Source organism: Erpetoichthys calabaricus, chromosome 9 (assembly GCF_900747795.2).
Source record: "Erpetoichthys calabaricus chromosome 9, fErpCal1.3, whole genome shotgun sequence".
NCBI lineage: Eukaryota > Metazoa > Chordata > Cladistia > Polypteriformes > Polypteridae > Erpetoichthys > Erpetoichthys calabaricus.
Window position 1 is genome coordinate 190908401 of NC_041402.2, and position 21210 is coordinate 190929610.

General features: G+C 39.2%; 1 protein-coding gene across 3 annotated transcripts in view; it reads left to right on the plus strand.

Annotated features, from left to right (window-relative positions):
- Window positions 1-21210, plus strand: part of LOC114642286 (multivesicular body subunit 12B) — a 306638-nt gene that overhangs the window by 123908 nt on the left and 161520 nt on the right. For all 3 annotated transcript variants that reach the window (XM_051932317.1, XM_051932319.1, XM_051932318.1), the window contains one exon: window positions 14831-14938. In XM_051932317.1, coding sequence (XP_051788277.1) covers window positions 14831-14938 — 108 coding nt within the window. The remainder of the gene's footprint in view (window positions 1-14830; window positions 14939-21210) is intronic.

Consider the following 21210-nt stretch of genomic DNA (forward strand, 5'->3'; position numbering starts at 1 on the left):
CCAACCTCCTGGAAGTTACCTTTCTACGTGGGCGACCCCTTGGACAGGTCCAGCCAACAATGACGATCCTACAAGCTGGATCACCCTCGGGGAATCATGCCACATGGCCGTAGTGCCATAACGGATGCTCCCTCACAATGCAGGTCATGTGCCTCATTCAGGACTCCATGAGCAACACAAAGTCAAACCAACGGTACCCAAGGATTTTCCGGAGAGAGACAGTACCAAAGGAGTCCAGTCTTCATCTCAGGTCACTGGATAGCGTCCATGTCTCGCAACTATATAGCAAGACAGGAAGCACCAGGACTCTAAAGACTTGGACCTTCGTCCTTTTGCAGAGATATCGGGAGCGTCACGCACCCCTTTCCAGCGACCTCATGACCCCCCCCCCCAATGCTCTCCCAATCCGTCTACTGATAAAATGGAAGAAAAAAAAAAAAAGTCAGAGATTTGTGGCTGAACTGTCCATCCCCGTTAAACTTTTGGTACAGTGCTGGCTCCGGCAAACAGCTCGCTAGTACAGTAGCCGTCAGATTAAGGGATGAGTGCGAAGGCTGCCACCCAGTTGGTAATTGGCAGGGATTTACTCGTTTGTTTAAACTGACGTGGTCTGGCGACGAGATCAGCAACTGCGGTCAGCATATCCGACACACCCCACGACTAGAAATCCTATAATGCAACGTCGGCCTTCAGTGTGGCTTTAGCTCCTTTCTGGATGTTGGTTAAAGTGAGAAGTTAAGTAAAATGACACCTCGAAAGCTTCCATATTGTAAATAAAAAGGTATCTCAGGCCCCTTCTTCAGGCAAGGTGTCGTTTTGCTTAACTTCTCCCTACATCTATAATGGCTAACACGGTACAACGCCCTCGTACTATGGATGTTGGTTAGAATAACTTGAGCAGCAGTCTGTAGCTGTTTATCTTCACTCCTCCTTTCTTGCTGTTTAATTCCATTACTTGAAGAGTGCGTAGTACATAAAAATGGGTCATTATTTCCATCCCTCATTAAGTCTCTTTAAGCCACAACTGCTTATTTTATTTTGTGGTTTTTATTTTATTTACCTTTTACAACAAGCTATGGATCCTATTAGCATTGAACTGTTTTATTATGCTCTTCTACACTTGTCACACCATAGGCAACAGACTATGTGATTGAGGCCTTGCTAATTGTCTTTCTTGTGACCGTTGCTTTGCTTCGCTTTTATGATGGTGAGAAAAAGCGGTCCGGCAGAATTGACTAACACTTGACCTACAGTGTTGTTGTGGGCACAAGAAAAGTCATTACATTAGGTGTTGTTTGTGTTCACACCCACTACTACTAATGGTTACAAGGTGTCAGGGTCAATTTATCACCCTCCTTACTACTATCATCACAGACAAAGGGGGTCCTAAAGGAAATGCGAATTCCTCTTCTCTTTTGTTTTAAATGAATGCACTCACCTGTCAAAAAATGTGACAGATGATTACAGCTTTTGCCAGACCTGAGTTGCAGAGAAAAGATTACGAGATCTCCTACAGAAATGGAATACAGCTCCTTAATTGGTGCAAATCACTTAAATAGCAAAACACATGTTAGGAGATAATTGGTGCTTTTGGGAGCGCACCCCAAAATCAGTGCAGAAAATGGGTCATAAAATCGAGGCTTTGCAATTGTCATCCCAAACCTTGGCCTAAATCCCATTGAAGGATAAGCTGAGAAGAAGAGTCGAGAAACTTAGAAAGATGAAGGATCTGGAGAGATTCTGCATTGAGGAAGGGCCTCCGATTCAATACAATTCATTTTATTTTTTGTATTGCCCAAAATTACACAAGAAATGCTGCAATGGGCTTTAACAGGCCCTGCCTTTTGACAGCCCCCCCTGAACTTGACCCTCTAAGAAGACTAGAAAAAACCCTTGTAGGGAAGAAATGGAAGAAACCTTGGGAATGGCAGTTCAAAAAGAGAGACCCCTTACCAGGTAGGTTGGGTGTGCAGTGGGTGTCCGATGCCCTGACATACCAGCCTCTTTAAGCATTAGAGGAAGAAGTCAAAAGAAGGCTGCACTAAGAATTAAATGAATGAGTGTCGGTAATTGTGTCACACATTGATTTGAAGAAAATAAAATTGTTTTATGTTAAGAATTTCTTTTTCATTTCAATTGTTTAACTTCAGTTAAAGGTTACATTAGTGGGGGGCACTATACCAAGATTTCTAACTATGACATTAAACAGATTTAGGGCATCTCTTATTTTCAGACTTGGGTCGAGAGAACTTTATTTGTCCCTGGGGGAAACTGGGCTTTTTACAGAAACTCATGAAATAAATACAGTAATCCCTCGCTATATCGCGCTTCGCCTTTCGCGGCTTCACTCCATCGCGGATTTTATATGTAAGCATATTTAAATATATATCGTGGATTTTTCGCTGCTTCGCGGGTTTCTGCGGACAATGGGTCTTTCAATTTCTGGTGCATGCTTCCTCAGTTGGTTTGCCCAGTTGATTTCATACAAGGGACGCTATTGGCAGATGGCTGAGAAGCTACCCCCTTACTTTTCTCTTTCTCTTGCGCTGACTTTCTCTGATCCTGACGTAGGGGGATTGAGCAGGGGGGCTGTTTGCACACCTAGACGATACGGACGCTCATCTAAAAATGCTGAAAGATTATCTTCACGTTGCTACCTTCTGTGCAGCTGCTTCCTGAAACGACATGCTTCGCATACTTAAAAGCTCGAAGGGCACATATTGATTTTTCACTGTTTTGTTTTTCTCTCTCTCTCTCTCTCTGCTCCTGACGGAGGGGGTGTGAGCTGCCGCCTTCAACAGCTTTGTACTGCGGTGCTTCGCATACTTAAAAGCAAACAGCCCTATTGATTTGTTTGCTAGAGATTGTTTTCTCTATCTCTCTGACATTCTCTGCTCCTGATGCGCACTCCTTTGAAGAGGAAGATATGTTTGCATTCTTTTAATTGTGAGACAGAACTGTCATCTCTGTCTTGTCATGGAGCACAGTTTAAACTTTTGAAAAAGAGACAAATGTTTGTTTGCAGTGTTTGAATAACGTTCCTGTCTCTCTACAACCTCCTGTGTTTCTGCGCAAATCTGTGACCCAAGCATGACAATATAAAAATAACCATATAAACATATGGTTTCTACTTCGCGGATTTTCTTATTTCGCGGGTGGCTCTGGAACGCAACCCCCGCGATGGAGGAGGGATTACTGTACATTAAATAGATAGAAGATAGATAAATAACACACATACACATACACTGTTCTGAGCGGACAGGAGAATGACTAGAAAGGAAGACAAACCTCTGACTTGTCAGTCCCAGTCCCAGTGAGTCGCTACACAGGTGTATTGCTTTTGGTATAGAGGAGACCTCCATTCACGATTCTGCTGAATAATGTGTTGGCTGAAAGTCCTCAGTGTTGGTGAGTCAGAGAGAGGATGTGCAGCATTGTTCATAATGACACTCAGGTTTGTGTTCTTTCCTTTACTAGGACCTCCAGGGGGTCCAGAGTACATCTCGTAACCGAGTCTGCCCTTTTGATTAGCTTGTTTATTCAGTGGGCCTCTCTTGAAGTGATGTTTCCAGGCCAGCACACCTCACCTGCTGTCACAGAGTTGTAGAAGATGTGAAGGACTGCCACTTCCTACATTAAAGGAATGCAGTCTCCTAGGGAGAAAGAGTCGGCTCTGCCCTTTTGCTATGTAGATCCTGTGGATTTGTAAGATGTACAAGGGTGTTCACCAATGTCTGATCAGTCAAGTGCTACATGCAGTGGCGTTCTAAATGTTCTGCACTAACCAAGTGTCATATTGTGTAAATATGATCTTTTGAAGAATATACTTCAAACACCAATCATCCACGTTTCTCTATTATATAAAAAAATCCTGCGATGAGACAATACTTTTTGGAAGATTTTTTTCAAGTTCCGTAAGTTGAGACTTTGGCCATGAGATGTTTTCAAGTCCTGCCCTCCTCTCAACCATAAAAATGCAGCCCCCTCACCTCTTATTGGTGTGAATGTTTTTGTCAGACTCGGTTCCTACGCTCTCAGCTCTTATAAATGTTAACGTTTTCCTCACTTTAAGTTCCCAATTAAAGAAGGCTTATTATGTCCATATCTTATTGATGAATTTCATCACGAAGGGTTATCATTAGTAAAAATGAGTACACGGGCAATCCTAGCACCGAGAAACGATGAAGTCAAGTGAATTTACGCGAAAATTGTCAATCGGTTTTAGAGTAAATTGGTTAAATGTGTATCAATAGACTACACTGAAACAGTTGGTGGTGATGGTGCGGAAGATGAAAACATCAACTTACAATATCAGGAAGAATATCTACAACCGTTAACACCGTCAGGTCTTCCACTGCACAAATTACTGTAGAAAGAAGGATGTGTCCAAGAAAGGTAATGTAGTACATCTTCTGCTAATAACATTAGAAAACAAAGGAGATGTCAAGATGCCCTTTGTATTAAAACGTTTACAGTTTCCCGTTAGAATAGCTTTTGCAAAGACAATTTACAAATCTCAAAGTGAAACATTCGAAAGTGTCATTTTATTTGATAGAGAGCAACAAAATTCAGTCATGTTCAGTTATACGTAGCATAGTCACGATGAAAGTCCAAACACAGAATCAGAACTCAATGTGATATTGACAAAAATGTAATTCAAAAAATTGTTTTTACTGAAGTTTTACAGTAAAAGTGTAGGTTTAAAACGTTTTTCCATGTTAATTTCAAAACCAAACAGAATGAAATCGTATTATGCAATGAATAACTAATGCAACATGAAACATAATTTACTTTCAAATTATTATGTTTTAATATTTTTAATATGGTTAATTACTCGATGTAATGTAAAATAGTTAGTAAATTGTACAACCGCATCCTCATATACAAGTGGCAGAACCGCAAAGAGGCTAGGGCGTAGCGCAAGCACTGGGGTTGGAGAGCATAGCGAGCAGGGGGCAAAGCTCCCCTAGTTATAAATATGTTTGTTGGAAACTTTTTTAAAAGAAAAAGGATCTCTTGAGAGAGAGCATACAAAGATGCAGGAGGTAACTCTGGGACAGAGCGGCATTGAGGAGGTCCTGTTAAGAAACTGAAATGTAATTTAAAGAGGGTCATCCTGGGTGTTAAATCAATGGAGCGGGCGCACATTCAGAAATGTCTCTTAATATTCTGTCTCTGTGGAAGAAGAGTGAGCTTAGAAGTGTCAGCTTTAGTGTTTCCTTAGCACACACCTTAAACTTGTTTTTAATAATTAAGAAGTAATAGGAGAACGAATAAGGATGAGCACTAAAATGTTAAATATTGTAAATCTAACCCAGTTATGTCATTTTTATCTTTGAAATTAACTTTTTGAGCAACAGTTGGATTTTGGTGACATCTAACTGATTTAAAACTCACCTTGATTAAATTCAATGGCATTTCAGTTGTACGCAAGTCTGTCAAAAATAAGGCATCAGACTTCAGTGAAGGAGGGAAAAACCAAATTCTGACTCTTTGAGTGTATAAATGAAATTGCTGGCGTTTGCAGTTGGAGAGGTCTGAGTTAATAATAATAATACATTTTATTTATAGAGCGCCTTTCCCATGCTCAAGGCACTTCACAGAGTTTAAGAGAGAACGGCAGGGTATACAGTATATAGCATTGTACAAAGCAGATAAATAAATAAATAAAGATTAAGACAGTAAATTCAGAGAAACAGCCTAACAGACACCATAATTGATGGTCTCGCACACACACACACAGGTTACATGAGCATCTTGACATAAAGGTAAACTGAGAGAAGAGTAATAAAGTCAAGTAGAGCTAAAAGCCTTCCTGAACAGATGAGTTTTGAGCTGTCTTTTAAAAGAATTCATGGAATTACTGAGATGACGATCGGCTAATGGTGACTGGATTGAATTTCCAGCTCGACAGCAATAGAGAAAAGAGTGGGAAGTCAAACTCCTGCTAAAATTGAACACATGACAACATGTTGTAAATTGAGACGAGAGTTTTATGGCCAGATATGAGGATTGTTTGCATCTCTCAGGACTGACAGACAACCTGACCGCAGACCCACATTGTATTGAAAAACTCATCAGAAACTTAGAAAGACTTTGTTGGACAGTCATCTTATCAGAAGATCTTGACCAGACATTGTTCTCATCTCTTGCTGAATGAATCTTAGCCTAGAGAGGTCTGTTAATTTTTTACATCTAAGATGTCTCACATAAAGGTTTTCCATTGTTGTTATTTGTCCTAGTGTCTCTATAAACACAAGGAACTCCAGTTTCTGTATTCCACCTTGCCTGATGAAGGGGCCTTAGCTGCCTCAAAAGCTTGCATTTGTAATCTATTTAGTTAGCCAATAAAAGGTGTCATTTCACCCTACTTTTTCCTGTATCAATCTATGACTAACCCGGTACAACACTCTACAGCCTGGATATTGTAATCTTTCCAGTTAGCCGATCAAAGGGGTCATTTTGCTTGACTTCTCACTACAGTCATAATGGCGCAAACAGTACAACACCCTAGTACTACAGCTGAAAGTCTAATATGCAGCTGCCTTCTGTTTAAATGCGTTGCCTTTAACTTGCTTCTTGGCGGTCAGTTTCCAGTGCCACTCATCACATATCATTTGCCCAAATGTATTGATGGCAGCTACCATCCTCACTGAGCCTCAGCAAGGACAGCAATCAGCAATAAATCAGATGTACAGAGAGAACTGACATTTGATTGACTTGCTGCTAACTGAATCCGTGGCTTTATTTCTTAAATTTAGTGCTGAATTCAGCAACTTTTTTCAGTCTTGTCTTAATCAAAATAAAATGTACTTTTAATGTTAGGAGGTATTCATTTACAGAAGCACCAAAAGAACCGGAGGGCAGTTGTGTACCATTGCAATTTTATAAGGCTGTGTATTAGCTTAGGTTAGATAAGTTTCATTAATCGTAAGGGGAAATTCAGAATATTATAGTTCTAAAGAATTATAGTTATGGTTACGGTACAGTACTAAAAATGTAACAATGGAAGTGTAACCAGTATGACTTTGAAAACTGACTATGGAGGTGGCAAGCCAGCTATTTAAGTTGTACTGTCAATCAGTAGAGCTGGCTGAAGAGAACCATTAATGTGCTGCTACTAGACGTTGTACCTGCATTCTCCTCAAGTCCCCAAACTTTCTTTTTAAAATAAGTTTTAACACCTCGCTTGTACTCTCTGCTTGCTAAGTAATGCGTGGATCACACATTCTCAGTAAGAACAATGAGTGGTTTTCCACAGGGTGCAAGGTGTGAGGAATACGCAAGTTCCTTTGACAACTTCTAACCAAGCTTTCTCACTCCTTTCCATTATCCTTGTGAGAAGACTGCTGACAAAGTGACGCCAAAAGACGTGATGGGCAGAATTGTAAACTACACAGCAGCCAAAAGGGGAATGGTGGTGAACAGGACTGAATGCCATAAAAGGGTTCTTGCCAATCGAAATGGAAGAACCTTCAAAGAAACAAATAACAAATAAAGTGTTAGGAAATAAATTGCAATCGGGTTGCTGCCACTTATACAAAAAAAATGTAGGAACTATCAAAGGGTACTTTATATATCGATCTCATCCCCTATCGTCTTGTCCATATTTTAAATGTGACTTATTTCTCGTTATATTTTCTTATTGTGCGCATTGCACTACTGAATCTGTCACACACTGCAGGTGCTTTGGTTAAGTAGGTTTAATCACCTATGACATGAATACTATTCCCCTTCTAATTTAAATTCTTTCATTTAAACATAAATTAGTGACTCCCTGCATCTGATAACAGTTGTCACACACACATATACCGGTAATCAAATTAAGGTGAATATCCTAATTAAGGCACAAACCTGGTTTCTTAGTAATCCACGTTTACATACCCAAGTAATCTTCTGGAGTTCTCCTTTGTCAAAACGACCCGACATCATTAAACTGTCCAAAAAAAAAAGTTCAACGTTATCATCCGCCTCCGGGAATCATTTTATTGTGTTTTGTAAATATGTTTGGTCAAATCGATGCTTTAATTATAGGTTTCTGTCAGCAGATTGCACACACCTCTCTCTTTTGTGCTTGAAGGACCTCCGTACTGGTACGTGTGCTTCTTACTTTACACCCAGTGCTGCTGGAATAATAATAACGAGGCAGGTAATTTTACCTCAGTAAGGTGAGATGTATGTAGTGTTGCTCGTCTCTCTATTATAAAGGAAAATCTTGAGATGAGACTATTGCCAAGAGATTTTTTTAAGTCCCGCTCTCCTCTCCACCATTTCCGGTTCACGGCCCACGCCCGCGGTCCTCTCACCTCTCATTGGTGTGAATGTTTTTGTCAGACACAGTTCCTTTGCTCTCAGCTCTTATAAATTTTTAAGTTTTCCTCACTTTAAGTTCCCAATTAAAGAAGACTTATTTTGTCCAAATTTTATTGAAGAATTTCATCCCATCAACAGAAGAAATGAGTACACGGGCAATCCTAGCACTGAGAAACGATGAAGTCAAACGAATTAATGCGAAAATTGTCAATCAGTTACACGGCAAATTGGTTATATGCGTATCAATAGACTCTGCTGAAACAGCTGGTGGTGATGGTGTGGAAGATGAAAGCATCAACTTACAATATCAGAAAGAATATCTACAACTGTTAACACCGTCTGGTCTTCCACTGGCCGAATTACTGTTGACAGAAGGATGAATTGTAATTTTATTGTGTAATTTCTGTCTGAGTGATGGACTATACAATAGGACAAGATTAGTTATATTCAAAATTGGTCAAACAATTCCAACATGTAAAATTTTAACAGGCGACAAGAAAGGTAATGGAGTACATCTAACATGAGACACCAGAGGTGATCTTGATATGCCATTCGTATTAAAACGTTTACAGTTTCCCGTTAGAAGAGCTGTTGCTATGACAATTAACAAATCACAGGGACAAACATTTGAAAAAGTCGTTTTATTTATTAGAGAGAAAGAAACGATATTCACTGACGGGCAGTTATACGTTGCGTTGTTATGATGCAAGTCCAAACACAGACTCGAAATTCAGCGTGATATTGAAGACAAGTTAATTCCAAACATTGTTTTTACTGATGTTTTACAGTAAAAGTGTAAGTTTAAAAAGTATTTGTGTGTTCATTTCAAAGTCAAACAGAATGAAAATGTATCTTAACAAATACCTCTAACGCAACATGAAACATAATTTTCTTGTAATTTATTACGTTTTACTGTTTTTTACTGTAGTTGATTATTTGCTATAATATAAAATAGTTAGGTCTATTATGCATATGGAACAATTCCCATGAAAATAACAATGTTTAAATTGTACATCCGCTTTCCCGTATGCAAGCGGCAGAGAAATGGCGAGGTCCCCCTAGTTACTTTAAAAAGGAGTCGGACTACGTAATGTCAATTACTTTTAACACATTGCCCTGCTGCTCTCAAAATTGTGTTGCTGAATTTATCAGTGTAAGTTCAGCTCTTCAACATTAGTTTCTGAAATGTTGCGACAGGAGAAGGAGTAATATGATCTCCTGAAGATTCTTTTCAGGAATTGTATTTTGTGGACGTGTCTACTTGTGGATACTGAAAGTGTATATGAAACAATGACGTGCAGGCTGACAGAGCGTAACAGACATGTGCAGACTACAGAATCTTCAGCAGTAACCCGCTTATTGGTTTACATTGTCACATAATCTGGTTACTCCTGAAGAAATAAATCTGTAATCGGGTATCTCAGAGGCCAATCAACGGGAATAAGGGTTTACGTAGCATTTAAGAAATGGTGTTTTTGTGAATAATCGTGTAATTGAAGTGCATGGAAACAACACAACAAAAACAGTTTATTTCTTTTGTAGCCCAAAATCATACAAAGAAAACCTCAATGGGCTTCAACAGGCCGTGTTTTTTGCCAGTCCACTACCCTTGACTCCCTAAGATGAGAAAAAAATTCCTAGAAACATGCAATATGATGCACCCGTATCCCTTTGCACAGGACACCTCTGCCTTATTTCATTTCATGCAATGCCATGTGCTTTTTATCTGATAGCTTTCACGGCAGACATGTTTAGTTTGTTTTTTCAGTAATAGAAAAGCAAAATGGCTGTCCTGTGAGAGTGCAGTTGGCACCCTTGTGGTTGTGTGAATACAGCAGTGTAAGGCTCGATACAGCAACATCTACTGTCGGAAGGTAGAACTAAAGAAGGCCTTTGGTTAAGCATCACGAAAGTTCCCAGAGTCATAAAAATGCAACCAGCATGTCATAGTTCTGGAATGTATTAATTTTTTGGAATTAAAGAGTTTACAGGTGATAGATTTTTAAATTTGTTTCATGTGATTGTGTTTTATATCCTCAGACTGTAAACTGAGGAGCGGCTTAGAAGGCTAACAGAATGACTGAGCTGCGTTGATGCTGCGTCGACTACCAATCGAGTGATGCTGTTATTCTTAAGCTATACGATACACTTGTGAGCCCACGTGTGAAATATTATGTGCAGTCTAAGTCTCAGTATTCCCAAAAAAAGGGGGAAACAATACTGCAGTACAAGAGAAACTCCAGCAAGAGTGACTAGATTGATTACAGGAATATGGAGAGTGACCCACCAGAGGAGATTGTAGGAGTTTAGTCCCTTCAGTTAAAGTGGAGGTTAAGAGAAGCCGTGATAAAGGTGTTCAGATTGATGGAGCGAATTAGCACGATGGATGCCATCTGTTACTTTAGTAGGAGTTTTCAACTTAAACATGGGCTGGGTGGGGGCAAATGAAGATTGGCTAACGCTCATAATGTATGCACAAATGTTTCAAAGTTTTTCTTTCACACAGTGGAATACGTTCCCAAGCAGCATTGTAGTTAGCAGTACTTCGGGGACCTGCACATCTCAACCTAATGATATTTAATAGACGTTAGATGATTAGGGACTGACAGGTTACAAGGGACTGAATAGCCTGTCAGACTAGGGCTTATTTTTGTTTAAGGTGATTCATTAAATTTCATGTGACACGCAAACGTGAGGCTCCCTGAGCCATTGCACACGTTGCTTTTGCTTCTTTCTTCTTCTTTTTATTTACTTATTTATTTTTATACATTATATCATTGCCAGTATATACTCCCTTGCAACTTTGGTACAAGAATTTCACTGTGCTCTTGCAGCGTATGTGACAATAAAGATAATAATCTAATCCAATTTATCATTATCCCCATTCTAAACACTGCAGTAGTTCACATACTTGGCCCTTTTATCCATTTTTCAAATCCTTTTTGCCCATTGTGGTTCCGGCAGACATTTTTGTTTTTTCTTTACACAAGAAACGTCAACCAGAGCGTGGACAGAAGTCACTAACTGAACACCAAAGTTAAGCACCCAGAATACTGCAAGTCTTACATGTTTTAGTTGTTGAAAGTCAGAAAGATCAAATTGTAAAATGGGTGAGCAATCCGCCTAGCAGCTCAGTCGACATGCTGCTACACACAAATGAAGGTGTCCGAGTGGCTCATCAGAGTGATGCCATAGGGGAACCATTTTTGCTTTCAAAAGACCAATTTATGTGAAGATTCCAGAAAGAACTTTTATTTCTTTAGATCCATAATGGGCATCATAGCCATGAATAGCTGATAACTGATTTGTGAAATACTAATGATTTTTAAAAGGGCTCTCACTGCATTCAGTCACACAGGCCAAGTTTCAGGTTTCCTTAATCTGTTAGTGTCCTGTTAGGTAGCTTACCATACATTAAAAGATTAAATTTTTTTCCTAATACAGTGGAACCTCAGGTCACGACCGAAATTCGTTCCAAAACTCTGGTCGTAACCCGATTTGGTTGTGACTCGAAGTAATTTCCCCCATAGGATTGTATATAAATACAATTAATCCATTCTAGACCGTACGAACTGTATGTAAATATATATATTTTTTAAAGATTTTTAAGCACAAAAATAGTTAATTACACCATAGAATGCACAGCATAATAGTAAACTAAATGTAAAAACATTGAATAACACTGAGAAAACCTTGAACAGAGAATAGTGCAAGAATTCACGCTATAGCCTTACGAACTGCTTGCTGTAAACACTTTTTTTTAAATGAGTTTTAAGCACAGGGAAAAAAATGAACATTTGAAAAATCCGTAATTTAATAAACAACCAAGAAAAGTAACATTGCAACAATGCACGCTATGGACCGATCGCTGTAAACAGAAGTGAAGTGGAGGTTAAAATCCAATAGAAAAAAGTCTTCATTAAATACAACGAGGTTAAAACAATACTGGAATTGGAATCTTTAAAAACAAGCCCGGTGCCTTCTCGGCCTTATACGGCCAGCTCTCTCTCTCAGCTCTCTCTCTCTGCCTCTGCGTATGGAATGCACAAGGAGAGACTGAGCACGTGCGGAAATCATCGGCGCGTATGAACCAGAAGAGAAACTGGCTTCATCACCAGAGTGTGTGGTCGTGAACAGATGCAAACCTTTTGGTCGTAACCCGATTTGTACGTGGTCCGAGATGTTCATGACCCGAGATTCTACTGTATTTGGAAGTTTTTCAAAGCACAAAGATTCAACTTCATATGCGGAGACCCCTTCCCAAATGAAGTGGTGCCTGTTCAGGCAATGAGGATTAACGCAACCCAATAAAGCACTGTAAAATGCTATTAAAGAACTGGGTTTTTTAAGAGTGAGGTAAGACGCTAATAGTATGAAAATAATAAAAATGAACAGAAATTTGTATTAAGCCAGTATAATTAACAGTGGCTGTTATAATTTTAATGAAAAACTGATTTTCTTGAAATGTGTCTATGATTTATAGACGAGGTGTAATTGCTACTAGTCAGGTTTTGGACAGAATCAAACTGCACATCCTAGTAAAGACAGCAGAACCCCAGTTTGTAATGGTGGCCCCGACCTGCGGAGCACTGCGGCGGGTGTTTGTGCGGAGATCTATAAGTATAAATTAGCTCAATAATAATAAATAATAATAATTCATTACATTTATATAGCGCTTTTCTCAGTACTCAAAGCGCTATCCACACAAGGATGAACCGGGAAGCGAACCCACAATCTTCCACAGTCTCCTTACTGCAAAGCAGCAGCACTACCACTGCACCACCTGTGAGGACTCAGCCTTGCCCACATAGCCGCACTTCTCAGACAGTTAAAAGTACTATCTACATTCAGCATTCAAAAAATATAAATTTAAATAGTCTGGTTAGTTCTACCATCTTTTGTCGCTAATTTTACAGTTAGATTTAGCCCCACAGTAACATTACCAAGTCCAAGTGTTCAATTCAAAGAGTATTACGTGAAATAATTTGGTTAATTCCACCATCTTCTGTTACTAATTTTAATTTGAGATTTTAGCCCCTGCTACAGCTAGGTTGCAGTTAACTAGCCAAACAAAAGACACCTTTGAGTAAATGTTCTTACTTAGGAGTTGCCACAGCAGATCATCTTTTTCCATATCTTCCTGTCCTCTGCATCTTGCTCTGTTAACACAGAGGGTTTATGTTACACACCTCAACTAAGTATTGCCAGTCTTACTACTAGTTATGGGATATCACATGACTGAAGTGTCAGTCATATCCATGTAGTTCTACTGTGGTGTCACCAACAACCCTTCATCACTTGGGCTGGACCACCACAAGCTGCTAAATCACGCAGTCAGTAGGAAACAGTCCCACAATGATCAACCGAATTTGTATCTCTCTCTTACACATTTTGTTGTTGGAAAACAAATTCAACATTCTGGGCTCATTTTTCCTGGGGGTAAACTTCACGCTAATGGGAACACCAAAATAAACACATTGTACACAGAAATGCGGACAGACCATCTTGCATCCCACTTTTCTGCAGAACTTTCATTACTCATTTGTCATGTATAAGAATGAAGGAGCAGTGCCGTTTGATAGCGATGTGCCATCTGTAGGAATGCAGAAGCAGGTACCAAAAAATAAAACCAACAATTCACTATGTATGATTATGTTTCCTTGTAAAACATTTATTATTATTTATTTCCTTTATTTATAGCTATACTGTATTTAATCCCATAACCCCCCCCAAATGCAAATATTGGCAATATAAATGTAAAATTCAAAATTAGGTAATGGCAAATTTGTGTTTCTAGGACATTCCAGGAAAAAAGTGGGGACTATTAAATTGAAGAAAATTTTGAAATGGAAAAAAAGAAATTGAGTTTCAAAAGGCTTCTTGTTTATTTTCCGTGATGCCCAGAGGATTTTTTTTATTTTTTTAAATATTAATGCAGCTCTGGGGATGTGTGTTTGTGTTGATAGAAACTGCAAAATGTCTCCTTGGCGGGTTGGCATGACATATGCTGTTTCTGCACCTTTGACAATATTGAGAATGGTACTTTTTATTACTGGTATGTTTTTGGATCACACACATTGCATGTTAAGTTTCACACAATGTCAAAGTTTGCCAAATCGGAATAAAGTGTAATCCTTTGACAAGCGGGTGATAATGAATAGCCTAATTTGCTGACTTTTTTTTTTTTTTTTTTTATAATATAAAACAACCTCCCGTCACCCTCCTCATAAGAGGTAAAAAAAAAAAAAAAAAATACTTGCAAAAGTTTCATTTTCCTTGTTAGAACAGATTTCTGTCAGCCTGTCTTTAATCACCTGCTTCCCTTGAGAGGATATTTTTAGCCGACTTTTTTGGAGTTTAGCTCTTCCGTAGCTTGTGCAGCGCACTAATGAGATGCTGTGAGAGTATAGTCAAGCGTTAATTAAGGAAGGTCTGCAAGAAGCCCTCACTGTACATACATTAACTTTGTTCCACCTCACACAAACACATGTGTGTGTGTTCATTCTTGTTTTCACAGGTTTCACAAACAACAGATGGCCTAGATGCTGATCTCTGGAAGGACGGCTTATTCAAATCCAAGGTCACGCGATACCTCTGTTTCACAAGAACGTTCTCCAAAGAAAATGTAAGCCGATTCTCTTTTGTTGACACATTAAGGGGTTAAACAAATTCTCAAAAAATGGAATTGCAAGGAAATGTATTTATAACCTTGAAGTGTGGATTGTAAATTCAACGTTGAAGTGCAGACTTGCCCAGTCTGAAGTGTTGAACTCATTATAACACTTTTGGGAGCCAATGGTGACACCCCAAAACTGTTTATTTGATTTATTTTTTAAAAAGATATGTTAATAAGGTTAAAGCATCCACTCTTAATAGAAACACTCCTGTTCTTACTGCAGGTTCAGTGGTCCATTTTAAAAGCAATGCCTGTCTGTTTGATTGTTTTATGAAGTCAGAATTAACTTGGCATTTTCTTTAGTTACATTTCAAAAAAAGCAGTTAAGTAACAAAATGTCAAAGTCCATCATCTATGTGACATTGAGAAGCAATGAACCCATCAGGTTGTACTCTCATCATCTCTTAACCAGTAGTAAAAGACGGTAACTCATTACATGTTGAGATGAAAGAACACCGTGTGATAGGTCAGCACTGGAGAAAAGTGAGTCTTCTTTATTTAATCTGTTAACACTCTTATTTTATCCATTCATGTGAGTCTGTAAATAGCACTTTAGTATATTTAATCACTTTTTATTAGAAAATCCTGAACTAAATAGGACCAACAACTTACTTTAAATTTGTTTGAGGAATCAAGTCATGCTCTGGTGATTTCTCAAACTTTTTTAGTAATAAAATGCATTGCATTGTTATTCCAACAGATGGCGCATCACAAACATTTTTAGTAATAAAATGCATTGCATTTACCATTCCAGCCAATAGCACATCACACACATTAATACCGCTTTTACAAGTCCTGTGCCAAATGGCATATAAAAGAGACATAATGCATTACAGTTGTTATTCCAACAGATGGCGCATCACAAACATTTTTAGTAATAAAATGCATTGCATTTACCATTCCAGCCGATAGCACATCACACACATTAATACAGTAATCCCTCCTCCATCGCGGGGGTTGCGTTCCAGAGCCACCCGCGAAATAAGAAAATCCGCGAAGTAGAAACCATATGTTTATGTGGTTATTTTTATATATTTTAAGCCCTTATAAAAACTCTCCCACACCATTATAAACATTTCACGCACAATTATACAGCATAAACCCTTTGTATTCTCTTAGATATTAGGTAAGATTCATTGAAATTATGTATGTAAACACAGTTTACATACAGTAAAACCTAAATATTATTTTAAAGATATCGAGCGTCTCCGATATCACATATGTTACAGCCATTACGACAGACAGGCCACCAGCAATAAATACGTACAATGCAAGAAAAACTGTATACAGTAAAATGTGTGTACAGTGACACTAAACTATGTACAGGTAATAAGTACTGTACGTAAATAATTAATTATGGTTATTCACCAACAATGACACGACGACTTGTCTGATAACGAGGAGTTTAATTTTACTGAACAACAAAAGGATAGCGTTACAGCTCTTCTAAAGGAGCCTCTTCAGGCGACTGTTTAGCACCGCCGTTGTTGTTCTTCCAGTACTCTTCAATCCAAATCCCTAAAGCAGATTCCATCCAGACTACTGCCTTATCACGTCCACTTGCAACTCGTTTTGCACCCTGGTTAAAGGACACTGCGGCTGTAGATCTTATATGCTTTTCCTCCTTTTTAAATAAAAAGAATCGTGGACTCATTTATGCTGTAATGGTGTCCTGCAGCGGTGTAGCTGTTTCCTTCCTTCAACATATCCAAAACTTTTACCTTTTCTGCAATTATTTGCATCTTCTGTTGGCGCTTGTACACGGCTCCTGAATGCTGAATGAGTGAGACTTCCTGGTTAATGCAGCGCTCCGTCGCTGAGCCAATCAGCAGCACACAGGAACTTAACCGTGTGCTCTGATTGGGTAGCTTCTCAGCCATCCGCCAATAGCGTCCCTTGTTTGAATTCAAATGGGCAAATCAACTGAGGAAGCACACGTACTGTAGACTGCAGACATCCGCGAAGCAGTGAAAAATCTGCGATATATATTCACATATGCTTACATTTAAAATCCGCGATGGAGTGAAGCCGCGAAAGACGAAGCGCGATATAGCGAGGGATCACTGTACTGCTTTTACAAGTCCTGTGTCAAATGGCATATAACAGAGACATAATGCATTACATTTGTTATTTCAACTGATGGCGCCTCACAAAACATTTGTAGTAATCAAATGCATTAAATTTGTCATTCCAGTAAATGATGTATGACACACATTTGTAGTAATAAAGTACTTTGCCTTTACATTTCCAGCTGATGGCACATCACACACGTTAACACTGCTTTTACAAATCCCATATGAAATGGCATAAAATAGAGTCATATGCATTACATTTGACATCTCAACAGATGGCGCAACACAAACATTAACACTTCTTTTATGAATCCGTATTAATTGGCATATAACAGAGACCGAGGCATTGTATGGTGCACTGTGAATGTTAACACTGAAGTCTGTGTTGATTACTTAGATTTCAACTCATCTTAGATGAGTAGCACAGCTTGTCTGTTAGTAAAACATTACTCTTTGGGTGTATGTTTCTGTCATTCCAACAGATGGCTCATTGCAAACATCCATCCATCCATCCATCCATCCATTATCCAACCCGCTATATCCTAACTATAGGGTCACGAGGGTCTGCTGGAGCCAATCCCAGCCAACACAGGGCGCAAGGGAGGAAACAAACCCCGGGCAGGGCGCCATCCCACCGCAGCATTGCAAACATTTATAGTTAAAAAAAAAAAAAATGTATATCTTGCATTTACCATTCCAGCAGATGGCACATCACACACATTAACTTCCTTAGCATTACAGTTTTTCTTAGTTGCAGCTTTTGACTTGAAAATGTACTTTTTTATTAAATCTCATCTTTCTGTTGTAAAACGTGGAAAAACTCTAAAAGTCAAAAGTGTAGAAAGTATAAAAATGATACAGATAGTAATGATGATAAATAATAGTATGAACTGCACATGTGCGAATGACGCGAGATCCCAAAATCACTTTCAGTTTCACTTCCTGAAGACAGACTCACCTCAGCGTCACTGCTGATAAGAGGCGTTTCATATGAGATGCCATTATGATGGTGTCTACACCATGGCCTGTGGAACGCTCAGGCCTGATGCTTACACAGGACTTGCCTATACTGTTGCCCGAGTAACGCTTGGCACTAATGCTGTTGGCACTTTTGCAGGCCAAGTAATTCCTCGGTTCTTATGTGAGATGCATCTGTACCATTGCCTGTGTGACACTCGGGACTAACGCTAAGGAGGTTAACTCTGCTTTTACGAATCCCATACCAAATAGCATATATAACATAGACATATGCATTGCATTTGTCACTCTAATTAGATGGTGCGCCTCAAACATTTGTAGTAATAAAATGCATTGCATTTGTCATTATAACAGATGGCACGTCACACACATTAATGCTGTTTTGATGAATTCCTTGCCAAACTGCATATAACAGAAACCTCTGCATTGCTTGGTGCACTGCAAACATTAACGCCAAGGTCTATCAGTGGGGCAAAAAAGTATTTAGTCAGCCACCAATTGTGCAAGTTCTCCCACTTAAAAAGATGAGCGAGGCCTGTAATTTTCATCATAGGTAGACCTCAACTATGAGAGACAAAATGAGAAAAAGAAATCCAGAAAATCACATTGTCTGATTTTAAAGAATTTATTTACAAATTGTGGTGGAAAAAAAGTATTTGGTCAATAACAAAAGTTCATCTCAATACTTTGTTATATACTCTTTGTTGGCAATGACAGAGGTCAAACGTTTTCTGTAAGTCTTCACAAGGTTTTCACACACTGTTGCTGGTATTGTGGCCCATTCCGCCATGCAGATCTCCTCTAGAGCAGTGATGTTTTGGGGCTGTCGCTTGGCAACACGGACTTTCAACTCCCTCCAAAGATTTTCTATGGGGTTGAGATCTGGAGACTGGCTAGGCCACTCCAGGACCTTGAAATGCTTCTTACGAAGCCACTCCTTCGTTACCCGGGCGGTGTGTTTGGGATCATTGTCATGCTGAAAGACCCAGCCACGTTTCATCTTCAATGCCCTTGCTGATGGAAGGAGGTTTTCACTCAAAATCTGACGATACATGGCCCCATTCATTCTTTCCTTTACACGGATCAGTCGTCCTGGTCCCTTTGCAGAAAAACGGCCCCAAAGCATGATGTGTCCACCCCCATGCTTTACAGTAGGTATGGTGTTCTTTGGATACAACTCGGCATTCTTTCTCCTCCAAACATGACGAGTAGAGTTTTTTTCATCTGACCATATGAGATTCTCCCAATCCTCTTCTGGATCATCCAAATGCTCTCTTGCAAACTTCAGACGGGCCTGCACATGTACTGGCTTAAGCAGGGGGACACGTCTGGCACTGCAGGATTTGAGTCCCTGGCGGCGTAGTGTGTTACTGATGGTAGCCTTTGTTACTTCGGTCCCAGCTCTCTGCAGGTCATTCACTAGGTCCCCCCGTGTGGTTCTGGGATTTTTGCTCACCGTTCTTGTGATCATTTTGACCCCACGGGGTGAGATCTTGCGTGGAGCCCCAGATCGAGGGAGATTATCAGTGGTCTTGTATGTCTTCCATTTTCTAATAATTGCTCCCACAGTTGATTTCTTCACACCAAGCTGCTTACCTATTGCAGATTCAGTCTTCCCAGCCTGGTGCAGGTCTACAGTTTTGTTTCTGGTGTCCTTTGACAGCTCTTTGGTCTTGGCCACAGTGGAGTTTGGAGTGTGACTGTTTGAGGTTGTGGACAGGTGTCTTTTATATTGATAACGAGTTCAAACAGGTGCCATTAATACAGGTAACGAGTGGAGGACAGAGGAGCCTCTTACAGAAGAAGTTACAGGTCTGTGAGAGACAGAAATTTTGCTTGTTTGTTATTGACCAAATAATTATTTTCCACCATAATTTGCAAATAAATTCTTTAAAAATCAGACAATGTGATTTTCTGGATTTTTTTTCTCATTTTGAATCTCATGATGAAAATTACGGGCCTCTCTCATCTTTTTAAGTGGGAGAACTTGCACAATTGGTGGCTGACTAAATACTTTTTTGCCCCACTGAATGTTGATTACTTGGATTTCACCCTGTTTAAGACCGGCAGCCCTGCTAGTGCCAAAGTAAAACAGGCCGATCTTTTACAGTTTATATATCCTTTTGAGGACACTCAGTGTATATTTACTGCTAAGAGAGTCTTCATTCTGGATTCTTAAAGAAAATTTGCAGACAGATGTAGGGAGTGTAATATTAATAATACAGAAATGAGGTCTCATTAAATATTGTTTAAACAAAAAAAAATGTAATTTCACCAAAGGGGGCACACTGATCATCACCCCCCCAAACTCCTTCCACTTCACTTCACCTCCTTTGCTCCATTTGGAGAAACAAAAGAAATGTAACCACTTGTATCTCAAATTGAGTCACCTTGGAAAAGGGCCTCAACCAAATAAGAAAATAATAATAAATACATTTAGCCAAAGAAAAAGAATTGTTTGTCACCATTACATAGAAAAGAAAATGTATAACCTTCATTAGTGACTAATTTTCATTTAGCAGTGTGCAGAATATTTTAGAAATCTGAAATCATTTAACAGTGTGTGTCAATGCCTAACCGACTACATCTGCCTGCAGGACTTGTTTTCACACATCACCTCTTTATGTATTAGCTTGTTCCTAATTGTGAAGCACAGACGCACAGGGGATTAACACTTGACCGCTTTTTACTTTTTTTTTTCTTTCTTTCTTTTTATCCTGAGGACTGAAGAGAATTGTTATTACTAAAATGTAAGTCCTCGTGATGTCTTGAGCTTTGAGCCCTGCGAGTTATCCAGGTGTTTCTTTGTTTAGTGATTTTGTTTTTACCACACTTTATTCTTTAGTCATTTTTCTCATTTATTTTTTTTAATTTCTGGAGAATGCCAGTGTCTCCTAAGGTACCTCAGCTTTATTTATTTATTTTTATTTTTACTTGTGATGCTTAAAGAATACTTGGAGTTTTTTTTCCCTCTTTTATTATTTCTGAATGTATCAGGCATTGCTTGAAGAAATATTTATGACTAAATAAAAACTAAATTTCGAGTTTGAGGTTGGAAAGGAGGAGGTTGTTAGCAGTAGGCACTGACACAGCGCATTGCCGCACCCACCACATGACAAACCAACTCAGGATCCCATATTAGGACCCGAGGAGTGCAGCCATGTGACGGGT